The 18,521-nt window shown below is 38.1% G+C and overlaps 1 protein-coding gene across 1 annotated transcript; it reads left to right on the plus strand.

Annotated features, from left to right (window-relative positions):
- Positions 1-590: 590 nt before the first annotated feature.
- Positions 591-17,791, plus strand: LOC121375667 (60S ribosomal protein L21-like). The gene is made up of 5 exons (XM_041503231.1): positions 591-682; positions 12,550-12,686; positions 15,996-16,108; positions 17,019-17,169; positions 17,653-17,791. The coding sequence occupies exons 2-5, from the start codon at positions 12,558-12,560 to the stop codon at positions 17,740-17,742; spliced, it is 483 nt and encodes a 160-aa protein (XP_041359165.1). The 5' UTR covers positions 591-682; positions 12,550-12,557; the 3' UTR covers positions 17,743-17,791.
- Positions 17,792-18,521: the final 730 nt, after the last annotated feature.

The raw sequence follows: 18,521 nt of genomic DNA on the forward strand, positions 1-18,521 counted from the left end.
GTTATCTAGATTCAATAATTTACGTTTGATTCGGGCAAAAATCAGTCTGCCCCCCTCCCCAAACATAAGAGCCGTACGCCTATGACGGCTTAAAGGAATGCTCGCGCAAAACTTTTGAACTGGTATACATATTCAACGATAATGCACATTATTGCTTAATATCAACAAGTATATTATTATATTTTATTAATAAAACGGTTAAATGTTAGGGCTATTATATATAACGGGCGCAGCCATTTTGTTCCATCGCACTGAATACACCCTTTGGCGAGCCGGTGATTATGTGATACTGCACGCGTCACGTCAGGAATTAGTCTTAGAACTGAAGAAACAAACGTACCTGATTTTTGAGTGATGATGAAACAGGCATGCATCGTAATGTTCTGTAAATTTAAAGCAGGTACATAATACATGCTATAATTGTTACATTTTGCATATTTTGATAATAATTACAAATTTATAAACATGGGTACGCTTTAACAAAGTAAGGGTATGTTTTGGCTTGGATAATATTTTGACACAAATGGGTACGTTTTGATTGGGTACGTTTTGTTTGGGTCCGTTTCGTTTTGGGTACGCTTTGACTTTTATTCCACGTGACACACAGCGATTGCCTCCGATAATGACCGAACATCTTCGGATCAAATCGTTCTTTTTCCTTCACCAGCCATCTTGCAGCAAGGTGTGTAAAATAACTTTATGTAGATTATCCGTTTAATGTTCGTCACAATTTATAATTAGTCAAAATAACCTCATAACTTTGCGGGTAGAGTTGTTTACGTTTTTAATTTGGTGGGAGTTCGCTGACATTTTTTCCCTTTAAATTTGTGTAACTAATTTGTTGCCCACGTGTGTTAATTTATATTTTTGCCTGACCGGTTTCCGTGATGGTATAAAATCGGTAATATCTAAAATGCGAACATTTAGTGGGCAGTTTCTAGCAAAGTTGTTTCGAGATTCAGAATAAAATACGGCAAACTCTGTTCAATCATCATGGCAAAAACGTTGAATATTGAAGCAAAAGATGATCAAATATAATTGACTAAGGACTAAGTAGAACCATGGTTAGAAAGCATGGTAATGGTTTAAAAGTTATCTATTCCATTGGGAACAGCCGGTAGTATTGTATAACCAGTTTTCTGATATCAAGACTGTCCCTCAAGGTTCTGTCCTCGGTCCTATTTTGTTTTTGATATATACTCTTCAAAAAAAGAAATGCAAAATGGTACAAATGGGTTATAACTCCGATTTTATGTTTCCTACCGGTTCATGCTTTGTGAATATAAGGTCATTGCATGTCCCAAACACATTCCCACGGTTACATTCGATAAAACGCAGCTTCTGTACAATAAAGTTCCAAAATGTGAATATTCGCAAAAACGCAGCCACGTGCAAACCATGTCACCACTGCACGTGTGTTGTCTGCACGTGCAACATGAACACCGACAGTATAAAAGTGCAGGGTGTTCGCTTGCCTGGCCTCTGTATCTGGCCGACATGCCACGTCTTGGTGAACCGCAGAGAAACAATGCCATCGGCCGACTAGACGAATCCAGAACGGCCGTTGCCAGGGCATTCCATGTGTCCCCAAGCACCATCTCCAGACTGTGGGACCGTTACCAGCAACATGGATCAACACGTGACCTCCCTAGATCCGGTCGACCACGGGTCACTACCCCCGGGCAGGACTGCTACATCCGGGTACGCCACCTTTGGGAACGATTGACTACTGCCACCTCCACAGCCGCAGCAATGCCAGGTTTGCGCAGGATATCCGACCAGACCGTACGACCAGACCGTACCGAACCGCCTACGTGAGGTAGGAATTCGTGCCAGACGTCCAGTTCGAGGTGTCATCTTAACACCACAACACCGTCGACTCCGACTTCAGTGGTGCCAGATTCATCGACAATGGCCTCAACTGCGATGGAGACAGGTGTGGTTCAGTGACGAGTCCCGATTTCTGCTCCGACGTCATGATGGAAGATGTCGCGTGTATAGACGTCGTGGTGAACGTTATGCGGCAAACTGCGTGCAGGAAGTGGACAGATTCGGCGGGGGTAGTGTCATGGTGTGGGCAGCCATCTCACACACTGGCAGAACTGACCTGGTCCACGTGCAGGGCAACCTGAATGCACAGGGCTACATTGACCAGATCCTCCGGCCACACATCGTTCCAGTTATGGCCAACGCCAACGCAGTGTTCCAACATGACAACGCCAGGCCTCACACAGCACGTCTCACAACGGCTTTCCTACAGAACAACAACATTAATGTCCTTCCTTGGCCATCGATATCACCGGATTTGAACCCAATTGAGCATCTATGGGACGAGTTGGACCGACAGCGACAACCACAGCCCCAGACCCTGCCCGAGCTGGCAGCAGCCTTGCAGGCCGAGTGGGCCACCATCCCCCGGGACGTCATCCGTACTCTGGTTGCTTCAATGGGCAGGCGGTGCCAGGCAGTTGTCAACACACGCAGAGGCCACACCCGGTATTGACTCCAGATGACCTTGACCTTGGTGGTGTGTCCTATCACTTACTCACAATGGACTAGAGTGAATTGTGAACAATCCTGCAACATTTGGTAATTATCGGACTCACCATTCAATAATTAAATCAATTCTCCAAATGTTACGACAATGTGGTTTTGCATTTCTTCTTTTGAAGAGTATATATAAATGAATCCATGACCTGTTCGCCCCTAGCCCGAGTACTCTGACTGTAAGAGAGCTAGCTGGACATTTGGACATAAATACGCTCTCATTACAGTCAGAGACCAAGCTATGTATTTTTTTGGCAATTCCCGACAACCAAAAAGTTGGCAAAGATTTCCGCTCTAATATTACAACAATCCTATGTTTGAAGTTAAATACTTTTACATCGATCATTTTCGAGTTAACTGATTAAAAAAAAATCCACATATTAATCACTAATACACACACTACAGAAAGAAACCCAACAGCACCCACAATCAGCTAAGCTTCGGCAAACTCCGGACAGCAGAATTCTAAGTTCGCCGACCTATATCGTGACGTTGCATCACATGATCGCCCACTCAACCATTCCGTCTACTAGGCGGAATCGCCCAGTGGTCGATCACGTGATCTACATCACGAAATAGGTCACCGAGCTTTGTAATTCTTGCGACGGAGTGTCACGAAGTGTAGTTGAATGTGGGTGGTGTCGGATTTCTTTCTGTACTGTGTGTATTAGTGATTAATATGTGGATTTTTTTTAATCAGTTAACTCGAAAATGATCGATGTAAAGGTATTTTGACGTCAAACATAGGATTGTTGTGGTATTAGAGCGGAAATCTTTGCCAACTTTTTGGTTGTCGGGAATTGCCAAAAAAATACATAGCTTGGTCTCTGACTGTAATGAGAGCGTATTTATGTCCAAATGTCTGTCTAGCTCTCTTACAGTCATAGTACTCGGGCGAGTTCGCCCCATGTACCAGTTCGCCCCCAACTTCCAATTATTTATTACTTTTAAACAATTACTGAATTGCTCTTTGAATACACCCGAAAAAGACTTTACCATTCAGGTATGAAGAACCTGCGACATGGCACACCTGACTGAGAATTAAGCATTGTTGACGGTCATAATAAATCTGTTTATTCCGGATTCTTACGAAAGTAAAACTCCACGTGATCTGAAAATGTAAATCATATTTGCATCGGAAAGAGTTCCGAATTTTTCCACCTTATTAATATTTGTTATATTCATCAACCCTAACCCTAATGTTGTATATTTTTTTATAATGGGGTGGGTGGGGGAATAAAGTACTCTTGCCAATCAGGCAGTATCTTGATGATATTGGAGAATTCTAGACAATCTTTATTATAATTTGCAGCCACACAAATTTTCCAAATTAAAGGGTTTTTTTTTTAAGAATTTGATTGTGACTCTGTCACTTTGCGAGTAATTTGGCCGACAAATTTCTTGATATTTTTATGGCAAGGGTATTGGACAACCACCCATTTCAAGACATGATTTTATACATCTGTATGGTTGTGTTCATATTTGGTATTATAAAGAGTAAGATGTTTATACCAATCTTAGTAGCAGTTATCTTGAAATAATGCCTTGTAGCAGATGACTTTGAATGGTTTTGCACATCAGTCACAAATGGTACAACCACCAACTCTGTGCACTATCTTTATGTTGGGAATAGGATTTATTTCACTCTAGTTATCATATAGCTTTGGAATTTTTGATTAGCTTATGTGCCTGTCACAGGGATTCTATAATACCCGTAACTGAATGAAACACGATTGTCCAAATATCTCTCCTAACTGTATATCTATTAGATCTCTCTGTAACGGGCGGTTATAGTTATACCCTAATGTGGCTCGTCTAAGTATGATCAGAGATAAGATCTTATATAAAGTATATATTATTATAGCACGTTTAGTTCACTAGAAAACACAACAAAAACACAATACACTTTGGAATCTGTATTAACCTACGCTGACAAATGTACTGCCGCAGTAGTTAATTAACAACAACAAATAATAACAACCCAGAACTGATCACTTAATTAGTTAATCTCTAGGTGTCTAGTTTACACAATATGCTAATCACTTCACTGTGACACAACACCCACACGTGTGATAATTGAGAAACGCTTCCAGGAGAACTTACTTTTAATTAACCCTTACTACTCGTTCAATAACGTGTGATAATTGAGAAACGCTTCCAGGGGAACTTAATTAATAAAGGAATTACAACTCTATTCCTAACTGGTTAATTCTTAATTAACCCTTACTACTCATTCAGTAACCTTGTAATACAGACTTAATACTGGTACCTATCACAATAAAGACAATAACCTACAGTTTATTTAGGTCCTCTAGGATGACTGGTTAAGCTTTTTATAATTATTTAGGACAGTGAGCCTACAGATTACTGCATCAGATGACCGGCAGCACCATCTAAATAATATTGGTATAATACAGTATTAAAATATTTAAAGTTACATCAATCACATCAAGGTTATACACAGAGCAGAAATAAAATTATTTACCAGTCCGGACGGACAGCGATCCCTGGAAGCCTTCCTATGTTTCTCCCCGATATCTCTAAAACCCTAGCTATTTATTCAAAACTCTCAGAGACAGCGAATATCGCCTGGGGGCACAAGGCGGTACCTCACATATCATCTGAATTTCCACAGCGACCAAGACGGCATATCTTTCTCTTGGATCGCCAGACTCAATGACGCCAAGTCGCCAAATCACGGTTGTAAAAACCGCACTCGCGGAGGTATTACGTAACTACTGGCCACATGGCTCCGCATCTGGGCTGGGTGTGTATTAGAAGTACAGCTTGACGACCGTCGCGCAAAGGTATCACGTAACAAGTTGCCCACCTGGGCTAAGTGCATTTGGAACTGCACACAGCCTTCTAAAACAATTAATATCGCCACAGGCGAAAAGAAATTAAGAGCATGTACCGTCACAGTGCCTTATTACAATGTCTTGGCATTTCTGGACATCATCTTTTGCAAAATCATTTAAATTACATGTAGAGATACCTTCTTTACCTGACATCACTGCATATGAAGCCAGTCTTTTGGTTGTTCAGCAAAAGCAAGGAATCTTCTAGAAATAGGAATAGTACTCCTGCCTTAAATTATCCTTTCCTCCTTGTCACTTTTATACATTGTATATATAAGTGTATGCTTTCCAGACGATTCGTCCACTGGACAATTCGTCCACTCGATGACTGACTGCATTTTTTTCAAATACAATAAGTTATTTCTTTGACATTGTAATAATTTCTTAACATTATTTTGTGGTATACTATAACCCAAAAAGTAAAATATTAACTGTTTGTATTCATTATCATGCGGATGATTTGTCCACTCGCTCGTACATTATCTCACATGTCACGATGTGGTAAATAGGTAATGCAAGCCTCCCCCCAATGTCATGTTCTCCTTCAATGGCGTAAATATCCACTGTACCCTCCCTCGTCACATGTTATCCCCATATGCCTAATAACCTCGAAATAAAATAAAAACTCGTCTTCAATTCCAATTTAATTAAATGTACATTAAAAAAACAATTCAACAAAACAACAAATGTCATTCAAAAGTTAACATATTTGACATTAGTAGAAATGAACAAGCGAATGTTTTTGGTCAATTAAATCAGTGTAGAATTGATGAATGGTATTTCGTCGTCGTTAACTGCACAAATCACTGTAGGAGATTATCCATTCAAATATCACTGGAAGAGAAACGTCCAACAGTCAGCCGACTAATGAATAATCTAGCAACAGCACGAATCAATTCTTTGGCAGTAATTTCGTCATTGGTGTAGCGTCTCCAAATGGCAAAGACTCCTCCCTGCCGGGTCCTATGCTTCAGCCGTTGCATCCATCCAACTCTTCCATCGCTCGCTCATTCCATCGTCATATTCACCAGCTTGGCTTCTCGGAGAAGCAGAGGCACCAGCAGGTAAAATTGTATCCCGTCTAGTGTTGCTCTGGTGTTAATTCGCCGATGCCAACCTTCGGTGGTGGTGTTTGTTCTAATCTGAAAGGGAATAACAAAAAATAAATAAATAAGAAAGAATGTAAATACAGCATAAAACAGAATAAAAAAATTATAAGCAAAAAAACAGTTAACAGGCTTTACAAGTTTTAGGTGGTGTGGTCATGTTTTCTATACAATATACTAAAACGTACGTTTACCAACATTTTCATGTCGATGAGAAATTTTTATGCTGTTACTGTCATTTCAAAATTCAATACATACTGGCATTCCAAATATGGACCAGTTGTCCACCTTCCACATGGTGCTTCGAAGCCATGTTCTTCGAACATACGCCATGGCGTTCAACACTTTTGGTGGTATGTTGTTTATACTGCATAGTCTTTCGAACTGACTTTCTATGTCATCCGCTGGCAGGTATGGGAGGCACAGGATCTGTTTAAGAAATTTGTGTACGCTGCCCCTTTCGTTGTAAGATTTCTCAAGCCCTTCATGTCGATTAAATTTTTATAGTCTCTTCCAATAAAGGTCACAAATCACCCGTTTACTAACATCTTTATTTTAATTTCAAAAATAAACACCACATGTATATTTTTATGACGATAATAACGAAATAAATATCAACTCACTGGAATCGCAAACTCGATGCTGCCACCTAAAGCACCCATCACACGGCAATCCTTCCTGGCGGGGCCGAACACACTTTTTGCACGAAATACAGATATTGCTCATTGTATAGGGAAAAGAAACCAAAATGGGAATGGGGAATGGGAACTCTTTTTTTTTATGTGCCCATATCCACAAAGGTTCAGGCACACCCACCTCGGACTTGGCCTATGACTTCGCCAGTGACTAATTCCGGAGCAGGGAGGGGTGGGGGGGGGGGGATTGAGTTTGAAGTGGGCAGAATTTGGAAAAAAGCCATTTAGTGAAGTCCAGCGCGAGCGCGACCAAAGACTAGTAGAAACCAAGTGAGGCCAAGCTGTCATTGGCTGAAGTTCGTTTCCTTGGTTAAACCTGTCAAAAAACCTAAGTCTACAGAGAATAACTGCATCCAAAACATGTCTGGACTCTAAAGTTAAAACTGCTCGGCCGAAAAGGTATTACGGTGATTTTGAGCAATTGATCGGGCGCCAAAGTAAAATGCGTCGGACTATTTATAAAAATATAAACATAAGAATTTTGAACTCAGGTCGCAAAATATTTAAAGTCCAACTAGCCCAAAAAGGAGGTTGATACCTGTCCTAGCAAAGGTTGGCGTCTATGGTGATCCGATGAAGTCGGTGGTGTCTAGCTGTGGGCTGTACTGCCGGTAAGCGGAGGCCGCTAAACTCCTGTGACGGTTTTCAGGACGCGATGTAGTGTCGGGTTGTCCATCTCAGAGAGTAGCAGCCCTTGGTGGTATCTTCCGGTCCGGCAGATGGTAACGCAAACTGCGTTTTGTCCCTCCTGCATCTTGACTCGATGGACGGCGAAGTCCCCTTCATCACGGCTGGCTGGCAACAGGTGGTATGCCTGATGTTTGGGCGTGCTGATGAGCTGTCGTACGTCCTCAAGGTTGGTCTTAACCAGTTGGTGGAAACGCTGTTGGAGTCGGCCGGCCTGCGGTGACCACTGCTCCACTAGTTGTAAATCTGGTTTCGGCGGTTGAGAAGGGCGACATGGCTTGACTCTCGGAGGAGTGGTCGCCTTTCTCTTGACAATAGCCGTCTTCCGGGCCTGCGTCTCTACGGGTGTCACCTGTATAATCGGCGACACAGCCGGAAACGCTGAAGTAGGGGCCTGTGCAGGTGGTCTGTTGTACGGTGAGTCACAGATGGCTGTGTAAAACATGTTCAACTCGTACTGTTCCGTTGAAGAAGCCGCAACAGTTGAGGCCCAAGCCACTTCCGTCTTCATCTTCTTGCTCGGGTGAGCGGCGTTGGGCGGTCTAATAGGAGCCGCTGCCGGTGGTTTAGCCACCGGGTTTGGCTCCCCCTGCGCCGCAGCTGACACATATCTCTTCCTCCACCTTCCCTTCGTAATCCTGTCTCCGTACACCAAGGTCACGGTTGCCCGTGACCCGGTGTACGAGACGCGATATTCAATTGGCGTCCCATAAGTCGCAATTAATCCCCCCAGGTGGGGGTGGTGTAATTGCACAGCGCACTCTTACCACGACCGGTTGGTTTGGCTGAATAATGAAACATACAAGAATCGAATGGAAACCAAAATGAACAACATCAGACAAGAATTGGAGTTTTATGTTGTCTTCTACTCGCGGTATGGAGTGGAGAAAACAAGGCATGTTGTTTTAGACGCGACTTGATTCAACTTGGTGAAACATTTGTCATAATTACTTTGTACACTTAATTGGTAAAGCAAACAGAAACCAGACAAGTTGAAAGGGAAGGGCTAAAGATTATCTTTATTGGCATGTTGTACTAAAAACATCCTACGACATGTAACATACAGGTAGTTAGCAGTGCAGCTTTGAAATAAGGCGTGTTGTTTTAGATGCTACTGGATCCAACTTGGTGAAACAAGCTTAAGCAGTAATGAGCCTGCATTGCTAATTACTTCACAAATCACAATAGAGGACACCTGTACACTTAATTGGTAAAGCAAACAGAAGAAAAATACGGGGTAAAATATATCTAATAATACGAAATGTACTGGGGAAATAAAAACCCAGTGGACGAATCGTCCGGAACTGATTTTTTGTAGTGGATGAATCGTCTCGAGTTCCTCAGTGGATGAATTGTCCAGTGGACGAATCAACTGCATCCCAAGTGTATGTTACATGAAAAGCTAATTTTAAAAATATTATTTACTAAAATCTGGATTATAATTGAGCTACACATACATATATCTACATTAAATTAATTGAAACATTGTTTTAAACATTGTCTTAACCTGTAATGTGATTTTTTTTTTTTACTTTGGCTTTGATTATAAAATAGCACACAGTTGTCACGGTAATTCTGTTACCAAAATGTAATTCTGTAACCACTTTGATTACACTGAAAATGTAAGATATTATTTATGATATATATAATATATTGAAACGGACTATGCCCGTACTTTGATAAAATACAAAACGCAGTTGAATTGTAAATGTTTTATTTACAAATTAACACAGCAGAAATAGTTACTTCGCTAATTTATAATATGCTGCAATTATTGTCAGGTTTCAGAATGAATTTATATAATTATAATATTCTGGAAGTGAAGAAATAATTATTAAGAAACTAGAAAGTATTCTTAATTGGCTGTTCTACAAATAATAATTATGAAATAGCGAATATTTGCAACCTATTTCCGGGTTCATTATGGTGGACTGGGTATGATGAAGATACACAGAGAATGACGTCATGTACCAGCGGACACGTAGTCAGTCGGTCACGTGGTACACTTCCACACGTATAAAAGAGGCGGAGCACAGAGCTCTTGCGGGCTTGTGGATTCCCCAATTCCGAAGACACACAGGACGGAACTTAGAACCAGCAGGAATGGAATGGTCGCCAGTACACGAGGAATTGTGGGATGCAGATATGCATAGGAAATAAACAATTCATCACTTGTATGAAAAGGACGCAAAAGATATATTTTCCAGTTTTAACGCCAGACTCGTGTTTCACTCCGTTGTAACTTTATCCAAGTGTGTGAATTTTTACGACTTGAAACTAGGGTCTGCGCCTTTAATCTAGTTATTCCATACAACTTTTTATACACCCATCTATGGGTCATATTACTGTATGGCGTTGTCTATCTGTCCGTATGTCCGTCTGTTAACTTTTTCTTGTCCTGACCATACCTTGCATACAGATGCATACATGACCATCAAACCTCACATGTAAGAAAAACTTGGGATGGCGCGTGTCACATACCATTACTAGGTCACTGTGACCTACTTTTCATGGTCTACTGCACATAACAGTAAATCCCTGTCCGGACCATATCTTGCATACTGATGAATACAGGACCATCAAACCTCACATTTATGAACAACTTGGGATGATGGTTGGTCCAAAATAAACTGTTCATCCATCCCATTGCAAAAAATTCACATAGTTAGAATTGAATCATACCTGTAACATATCCATTATGGTTTTCCATCATGTACCTCACCGGTACTCTTGTTCAAATTATTGTTAATAAAAAATTTCACATTATTTAAATAATAAACATTACTGAAATATATTTCTTTTAGACTTCTATAATAAGTGTACATGATCCCCATATATTATGTACTCCAGAATGCATCTAAAGGCAAAACAATTTCAAAAAATAATTATGGGGATAATTAATACCCCCCTGAGTTGGTTCTTAATTCACGTTAAATTGTTTTGCCAACCCTCTGAACTTGTATCCCATGGAAAACATTGCCAGGATATCCCATAACCAACATGCTATCATGACATAATATTAATAAAAATTGTATGTTTTCTAGTCTAGGTATAGTTTTATATTTATAATTATTTTTACAAATGACCATTTAAATTGACATTTCTTGCAGATTTAATTAAAATAATTTATTGAAATGTGTGTGTGTGATAGCTCTGTACTTGTGAAAAATATCATGAATAAATCAAACTGAACCAAAATCGGGGACAAAATGAATTGTCCCTTCCCTATGGGGGGGGGGGGGGGGGGGGGGGATACTCTTTGGACTACTTCTAACCACCCTGGTTATTATTGTTTCTTGGTAATATGTTTTCAATCATACTTGGGGTTGAGGGCATAATCCCCTAGAAAATTGTGAAAGTAGATGTCCTGGCATCCAATTTTCTGCTTTTCTACAAGCTTATTTCATGAAGTTAAATGAGGATAAATGTCTATTATACTTTTTGAGCACTATTGGAATGCTATATTTTCTGGCAACAAAACAAAACAAGATGTAATATTATATTTGGAAGCTTTCAAATATGGTTTATGTTTACATACTGACATACAATTTGTTGCTCAGTCTCTGATGATGTGAATAGTAACCCTGCTGCTGGGGTCAGGACTATTTTTAGACTAGGCTACAGAAATAAACTCTGCACAGTAAATGGTACAGGCTCTGGTAACCCAGCTGGTCAGTACTACTGTTAGGTCAGGTCAGGTCATAGGTCTACGTGCACATTCAGAGCAAGCTAATGTAGCGCACGCCTGTCCTACACATGTACTTAATATGTACATTAAGAATTTATTATGTTATCTATTATTGTGACAGCGTATATATGTACCTATTATCTCACGAAGCACTGCAAGTACTACCAGTGCTCATACAATCCTGTGCACATGCACAACTCGTGCTAGCCCAGGGAACCTTACCCAGTAAGTGGGGTAGTGCTGTAAGACCATTAGTGCTCACGCACTGTACAATCCTGTGTTCACGCATAATGCTACCCCATCTGTTGGGCCTTAGATTCTACTTTTATCATACTTTGTTTTATGTATATATTATTGTTACCATATTTCACATGACATAGATGTTTACCCTCTACTAGTCTGTGTTGTTGAATGTATTTGGCTACATATTCCTCCGATGCCTGTGGATGTGTGAGTTAGGAATTTTGTTATAATGGAACCATAGGCATATGGTACACTGGAGTTTGTACCATGGGCATCAGTCCTCCTTTTCGCCAAATTTATTCTTAATAAATCATATGATTGATTCACCTTGTTATGTTGTATGTGAACTTGAAACTGATTGATCGTTTTCTGAATAAGTTCTCCCCCAAAATTTTTGAACTAATGTTTTTCATAAGCTGCTATTGATAATTGAGTAATACTTGACGAGAAGTGAAAATGTACATACCTGTATGTATAACCAGGTATACCTCACAGCTCTACCTACAATTGTTCATGGTTTGTGTCTCAGGCTAGGAGAAGTGCAAATAAAAGATCTCTTGCTGCCTGTCGAAAAAGGTTAGCCTATGTGGTGACAGCGGGTTTCCTCTAAAAACGGTGTCAGAATGATCATGTTTGACGTCCAATAGCCAATGATAAGATAAAAAAATCAATGTGCTCTAGTGACGTCGTTAAATAAAATAAACTTTATTTTAATTTACTTTCAGGCTAGAAAATGACAAATACAAAAGGTTATCGCCGTGGTACACGGTACATGTTTTCACGGCCATTTCGAAAACATGGCGTTATACCTTTGTCCACATACATGAAAATATACAAGAGAGGTGACATCGTTGATATTAAGGTGAGCTCAGTTTTTCAAAATGTCTTTTGTGATGATGTCTTAAATGTGTGTGTGGGGGGGGGGGGGGGTTCATGTATATATCCGTGGATTTGTATCAAATGTGCTATCATAGACTAAGGTATTTCAAGAGAAGATTGAATTAATGTTTAATGACACCCTACAGGGCTTGAAATAAGTTATAAAAATTGTATAGCAATTTTTGCTATGCAAAATGACACTTGAAAAGCAAACCACAAATTTTGTATAGCATTTTTCAGGATGTTTGTTTTTTATCTGACGGTGATTTGATGTGTTACAAATGCACCAATTTGTGATTTTCCACCATATCTAGTAATGTATAATTGTTTAAACATCCCACACATTATAGTTTTGTGCAAGTCGATGATATGTATGCACTAGAGCTGCAACAAGGCGAATATGGGTCCAGAATAATAATTATTCATGAGTGAAGAATATCACCAATGGATACCTTATTAAAACCAACTGTTTTAACACTCGGACTATCATGTGGCTGAAAATTAACCATGTTTGACTTGTCACTGCAAACGGCATGACATGTGTCGATATACAGTTTGGTGCCAAAGTAAAAAACACTTTACTGACAAGGTGCCAAATGAGTTGTGTAAAAAAAAATTTTTTTTATAATCATCCATCTATGATGGGTTGTGTTATAGTATGGCTTGGTCTGTCAGTCCGTATGTCCGTCTGTTAACTTTTTCTTGTCTGGACCATATTTTGCATGCAGATGCATACAGGACCATCAAACCCGACATAGGAACAACATGGGATGGCGGTATGTCGTATACTATTTACCAGGTCATTGTTACCTACTTTTCACGGTCTACTGCACATAATGGTAAATTTTTGTCCGGACCATATCTTGTATACAGGATCATCAAACCTCGCTGTGACCTACTTTTCACTGTTATACATCCCAATGCAAATATTTCACATAATTAGAATTGAATCATACCCGTAACATATTTATTAATATCTATGGTTTTGCATCAAACTCCTGACAGGCATATAATGTATGTCACCGGTACTCTTGTTAATTATGGTAATGGTGGATTATGTTAAATAATAATTGGTAAAAGAAGTTATTGTACTCGGGGATAGCTCTGCCATTCGTTAAATTCAACCATTGTAAAATTAAAACTATTTTTGAATTTTAATTGTAATTTGGTGAAATACCTATAAGTTCATGTAATCAATGATATTTATTTGGAAAATAACTTGGATTCTGCTTTTTGTTAAGGTTAATAGATAATTAGTTGAAATTTTATGCTTCCCCTGCTACTGGAAAGAATAATTTTCATGAAATCAAGAGGCCTGTGTAATAACATGTAATAGGCCGACGTGAGCCATCATGGCTTTGCCATTCTAGTTGATATTTAAATTTATAAAAAAAGAAAAATTATACTGCCTGTTGGTGTTGAAATATAGAATACTATACGAGTTTTCGCTAGATATCATTTTTACGAAACTCGTGAACTTCCCAAACGTATCCGACCTCACTTTCGTTCGGTCAGATACGTTTGGGAAGTTCACGAGTTTCGTAAAAATGATATCTAGCGAAAACGAGTGTGGTATTTTATTTATTACCCTCCTTTAAATCACACGCAAATTATGAAAAATAAATCAATCAATTTTGTAGCCTATTTCAAGACCGGATGTTGATTATGCTGGTTATGCTAATAATGATGAATTCACAAATCACAACTGACAATAACAATTTGTTGACCAAAAATCCAACCAATAAGAGAATAACAAGTGTTTTTGCAGTTAAAAATGTGTAGCTTGCAAAAGCAGCTGAGTTCACGGGAAAACTAAAGTTATAACTTTAAGGTTGACGACGGTCACTTTTCGCGCCCTTGTTTTGGCTTTCTTTGTACACAATAAATATAGCATATCTTACCGTAATTTCACTTGAAATCCAAATTTTGTAAAAGGTACAATTTTTCAATCACAGAATTTTCTTCAAACACATTCAGGTGCTTCAGTAATGTTCGAAAAAAAAAAAAAAATCAATAGGAATTTTGCATTGGATTTTTTCCAGCATTCTTAAAACGGAAACATCATGTACCCAGTTTGTGGTTATTGTAAGGAGACCTGTGCAAAGTGACATCATTGGAATTCTGACGTCATTCAAGTTCAAAATTAGCTATATTATTACAATGCATCGCCACATTAAAATAAAAACTGGTCTACTAACCTTGACCCCTATTAAATTTCTACAACAAGCAAACAACGCTGTTTACAGGTCGGTATATTTTACTTTTTCATAATTCTACAAAAAATATTAAGTTTTAAGTTTAAAAAAATAAATAACTACCTTTCGAGTTGCCAAATAAACAAAATCGGTAGCAGACGATACATGTTTACGATATTTTATTTTTCAAGGTGTATATAGCTTTATTTATAGAAATAATACATATATACAATATTCAATTTTATTTATTTTATATATTTTATTATTATTTTTAATTTAAATGTCTCGCGACATCGATGAATGAATGAAATGTATAGTAAAACTTGTGGAATGTTGACAACGTAATTTTTCATGAATGAAAAAAAAAGTCCCGATAGACTTACTGTCCAACCAATCATAATAGCCTTGCTTCATTGTCAACCAATGAAAAGACGTACATCCGGTACGACCCTCGTGGTGCGTATCGTATTTGTACGACACCGCTATACGTTCACCAGGTGGGTGATAAATTAATTTACGGCTCTTGTGAACTATTAAAAATGGAAGAGATGTGTGTAGGTTTTTGATATATGTAATTTGTCGAGTGTTTTTGTTTGCATTAGAAAATGATAGTGTCCATTGACCAGTTTTAACATATATTCTACTTCTCTGGGGTTTTTTAAATAAAGTATTTTCCTGTATATTAATGATTTAGTTTTAATGTGCCAAATGTGTATTATACCATTAAATGTGGGATGAAATGTACATGTAACTTGATGATGGTGTGTCCACTCATTTCTTTTCAATATTACCTGTCCTCAAAACAGTGCATTTCCCCCCACGCAAGTTGTTCTGTAGCTTGTCCATGTATCAGGGAACCTTTTGGTTTTTTTTTTTTTTTAAATTGGTTAGCAACTAATTTTTAATGTGTTCAAATTGTGTCCCAAATTGCAGGGAGATACTGAACAAAATGTATGTATACATATTTCACTTAATTTTGCTTTCTTGTTGTATAATATGCAATATACTGTGTATTAAGTTTGCATTGTTTAAAAGCATGAGCTCCTGTAACATATGCTTGGTTTGTCATGCTGTACATTACATCTTACATTTTTCAGGGACATGGAGCTGTACAAAAAGGTATGCCTCACAAGGTTTACCATGGCAAAACTGGTCGAGTGTACAATGTTACACAACATGCAGTTGGTGTAATTGTCAACAAACAAGTTGGGTACGTGTTGTTAACACATTGATTTTGTTTTGTTAGTATGTCTATTAACTACTAGTATAGCAGTGTATTTTTGGCTTGCATGCAACATAGTAAGTCAGCAGAATGACATCTTCTGTCTCATCCCTTTTTTTTTTTATCCCCATTGATCGTCATTTGCATAAACAGGGCTTCTATAATTTTTATAAAATCCACTAGCCATGGGATCAGTGATTTAAAACATTTACTAGCCACGGTTAAAAATTCACTAGTATTACTATACTTTAAGTTAATACAATTTAACTAAATAATAATAATAATTAGATATGTCACCTAAAAAGAGAGAGTTTAAACACACAAACATTGGTTGGGGGCAGGATATTCATATTACAAAATATACTTAACTGCAACTGGGACACCGTAAAAAGTCTTTAAGTCTTTCAGTCTGCATTAACATCGCTATGTTTCGAGTAAAATCAGTTTTCATGTCAAATTTTAATCTAATTATTGCTTAACATTCCATTGATTTTGAGATGATATGTTTTGAGGTTAGCATATTTGTATTTAATTTTGGTTTGTTTATTTTGGGCATACATACTGTACCGTCTCAGCTTTGGTACAATCTAAAGACCTGATCATCCTGTCACTGAGCACAACACTAAATATTCTATTATGGATTAGTGAATTTCACATGTCTCCTTGCTCAACGCAAATGGTGAAAACAATGATATGCCGAGAGAGAAAACCGGTTGGACATGACACTGTCTGGTATGAATCAGTGCAGCACTGTCAATTGCAAATAATCTGTGTTGTCATCTGGCCCTGAATAATTCCTGTGATGTTGAAACTACAAGTGCTGTCATCGTCCTGTCCTTTAACAGACACACACACACACAAATGTTTTATATAATTTCTTTGTTTTGTGTTTCTTTAGTAACCGAGTCATTCCCAAGAGGATCAATGTCCGGATTGAACATGTGAAACAGTCGAAGTGTCGTAAGGAATTCCTACAACGTGTCCATGAAAATGAAGCAAAGAAGAAAGAAGCGAAAGAAAAGGGTGTTTGGACTTCATGCAAGAGACAGGTCATTTATGTTTGATGTTACTGATAATCCATTTTATCCACAAATTTTTTGTTTTAAATTGTTTCAGTACAGTATACAGTATGTATGTGTAAAATATATCAACCCTCTTCTATAAAGTATCAATAATACAGACTAACTTGCTGTGCATTAAGTCGAGGCTACATTCACATACATATGCACTTGGGAGGTTTGAAATGATTAAATGTAGGACACCAGACATTTTTTACTTGTCATACAGAATGTCATTATCCAGTGCTCTGAATGTTTGTTTTTGTTACAGTTTTGATAATGTGGTAGTTGAACAAAAACAAATAAATATTACAATTCAAATCTATTTTTGATAACAATACGTAATGGATCTACTGTATTTGAAAGGCTGTCAATTTACATTTTAATTTGGTCATGTATTTATCATTTGCCCTACTTAGAGAAAGGATTTACTGCCTTTTTGACTTACAAATTATGTCTTAATTTTATTTTCAGCCTAAAGGCCCCAGAAAAGGACACTTTGTAAGCACACGGTATAACAAGCCAGTGGTGGTGGAGCCCATACCTTATGAGATCATTGCTTGAATGTACTGAGAAAGAATTAAAATAAGTGAATAAACGGACATTACCAGTTTTTATTATATTTTGTCCCTTTTATATTGGCTTCATGAAGTAAAAAGCAGATATACCTGTAGGTGTTACTTTTCCAATGATGGTAAAAAGAATCAACTTTTGGTTTAGCCCTATGTTATGTTTTACATTTAACTCCATTTCTCAAAACCTGTAAATAAAATTTTGTTTTGGATATTCCTGTTAATGCATTGTAGCTACCTCTAATATCACCCCAAACATCTAATATTGTTCTTGGTGACATAAGACTTTTGGGGTGACAATAGACGATGCTACAGCTGTCCTTCAATATATAGTCCATGAGCCACACCAAAAATTGGTACCGTCTGAGTGCACCAAACAAAACTTATAATTGTTTTAGTACACCCTAGGACAAAACAAAAATGCATGATGGACTTTTCAATAGGATAGCTTTACCTAGTTGTCACACTTTTTAACATTTATCATACAGGTGATTGAGAAATCTGGTGTTAGTGTTTACTAAAACACTTATAAACCTTGTAGATCGGTACCCACAATGTTCTTTGTGACTTTTGTATCTATCGTAAGTGGTTATTAAGGATCCAAGAGGTGTAATTTGGTATCCTTGGAGCATTTTAAAGTATTCAAGATGGCTGTCAAAATCAGAACTGGAAACCTCTTCAATACTTTGTCAGTAATGACGAAACTGTTGGTGTTTTAGGTGTCACAGGATTCGTATTGAACTACTCCCAGCTAATAAAGACATTGCAACA

The sequence above is a fragment of the Gigantopelta aegis genome, chromosome 6, assembly GCF_016097555.1.
Source record: "Gigantopelta aegis isolate Gae_Host chromosome 6, Gae_host_genome, whole genome shotgun sequence".
NCBI lineage: Eukaryota > Metazoa > Mollusca > Gastropoda > Neomphalida > Peltospiridae > Gigantopelta > Gigantopelta aegis.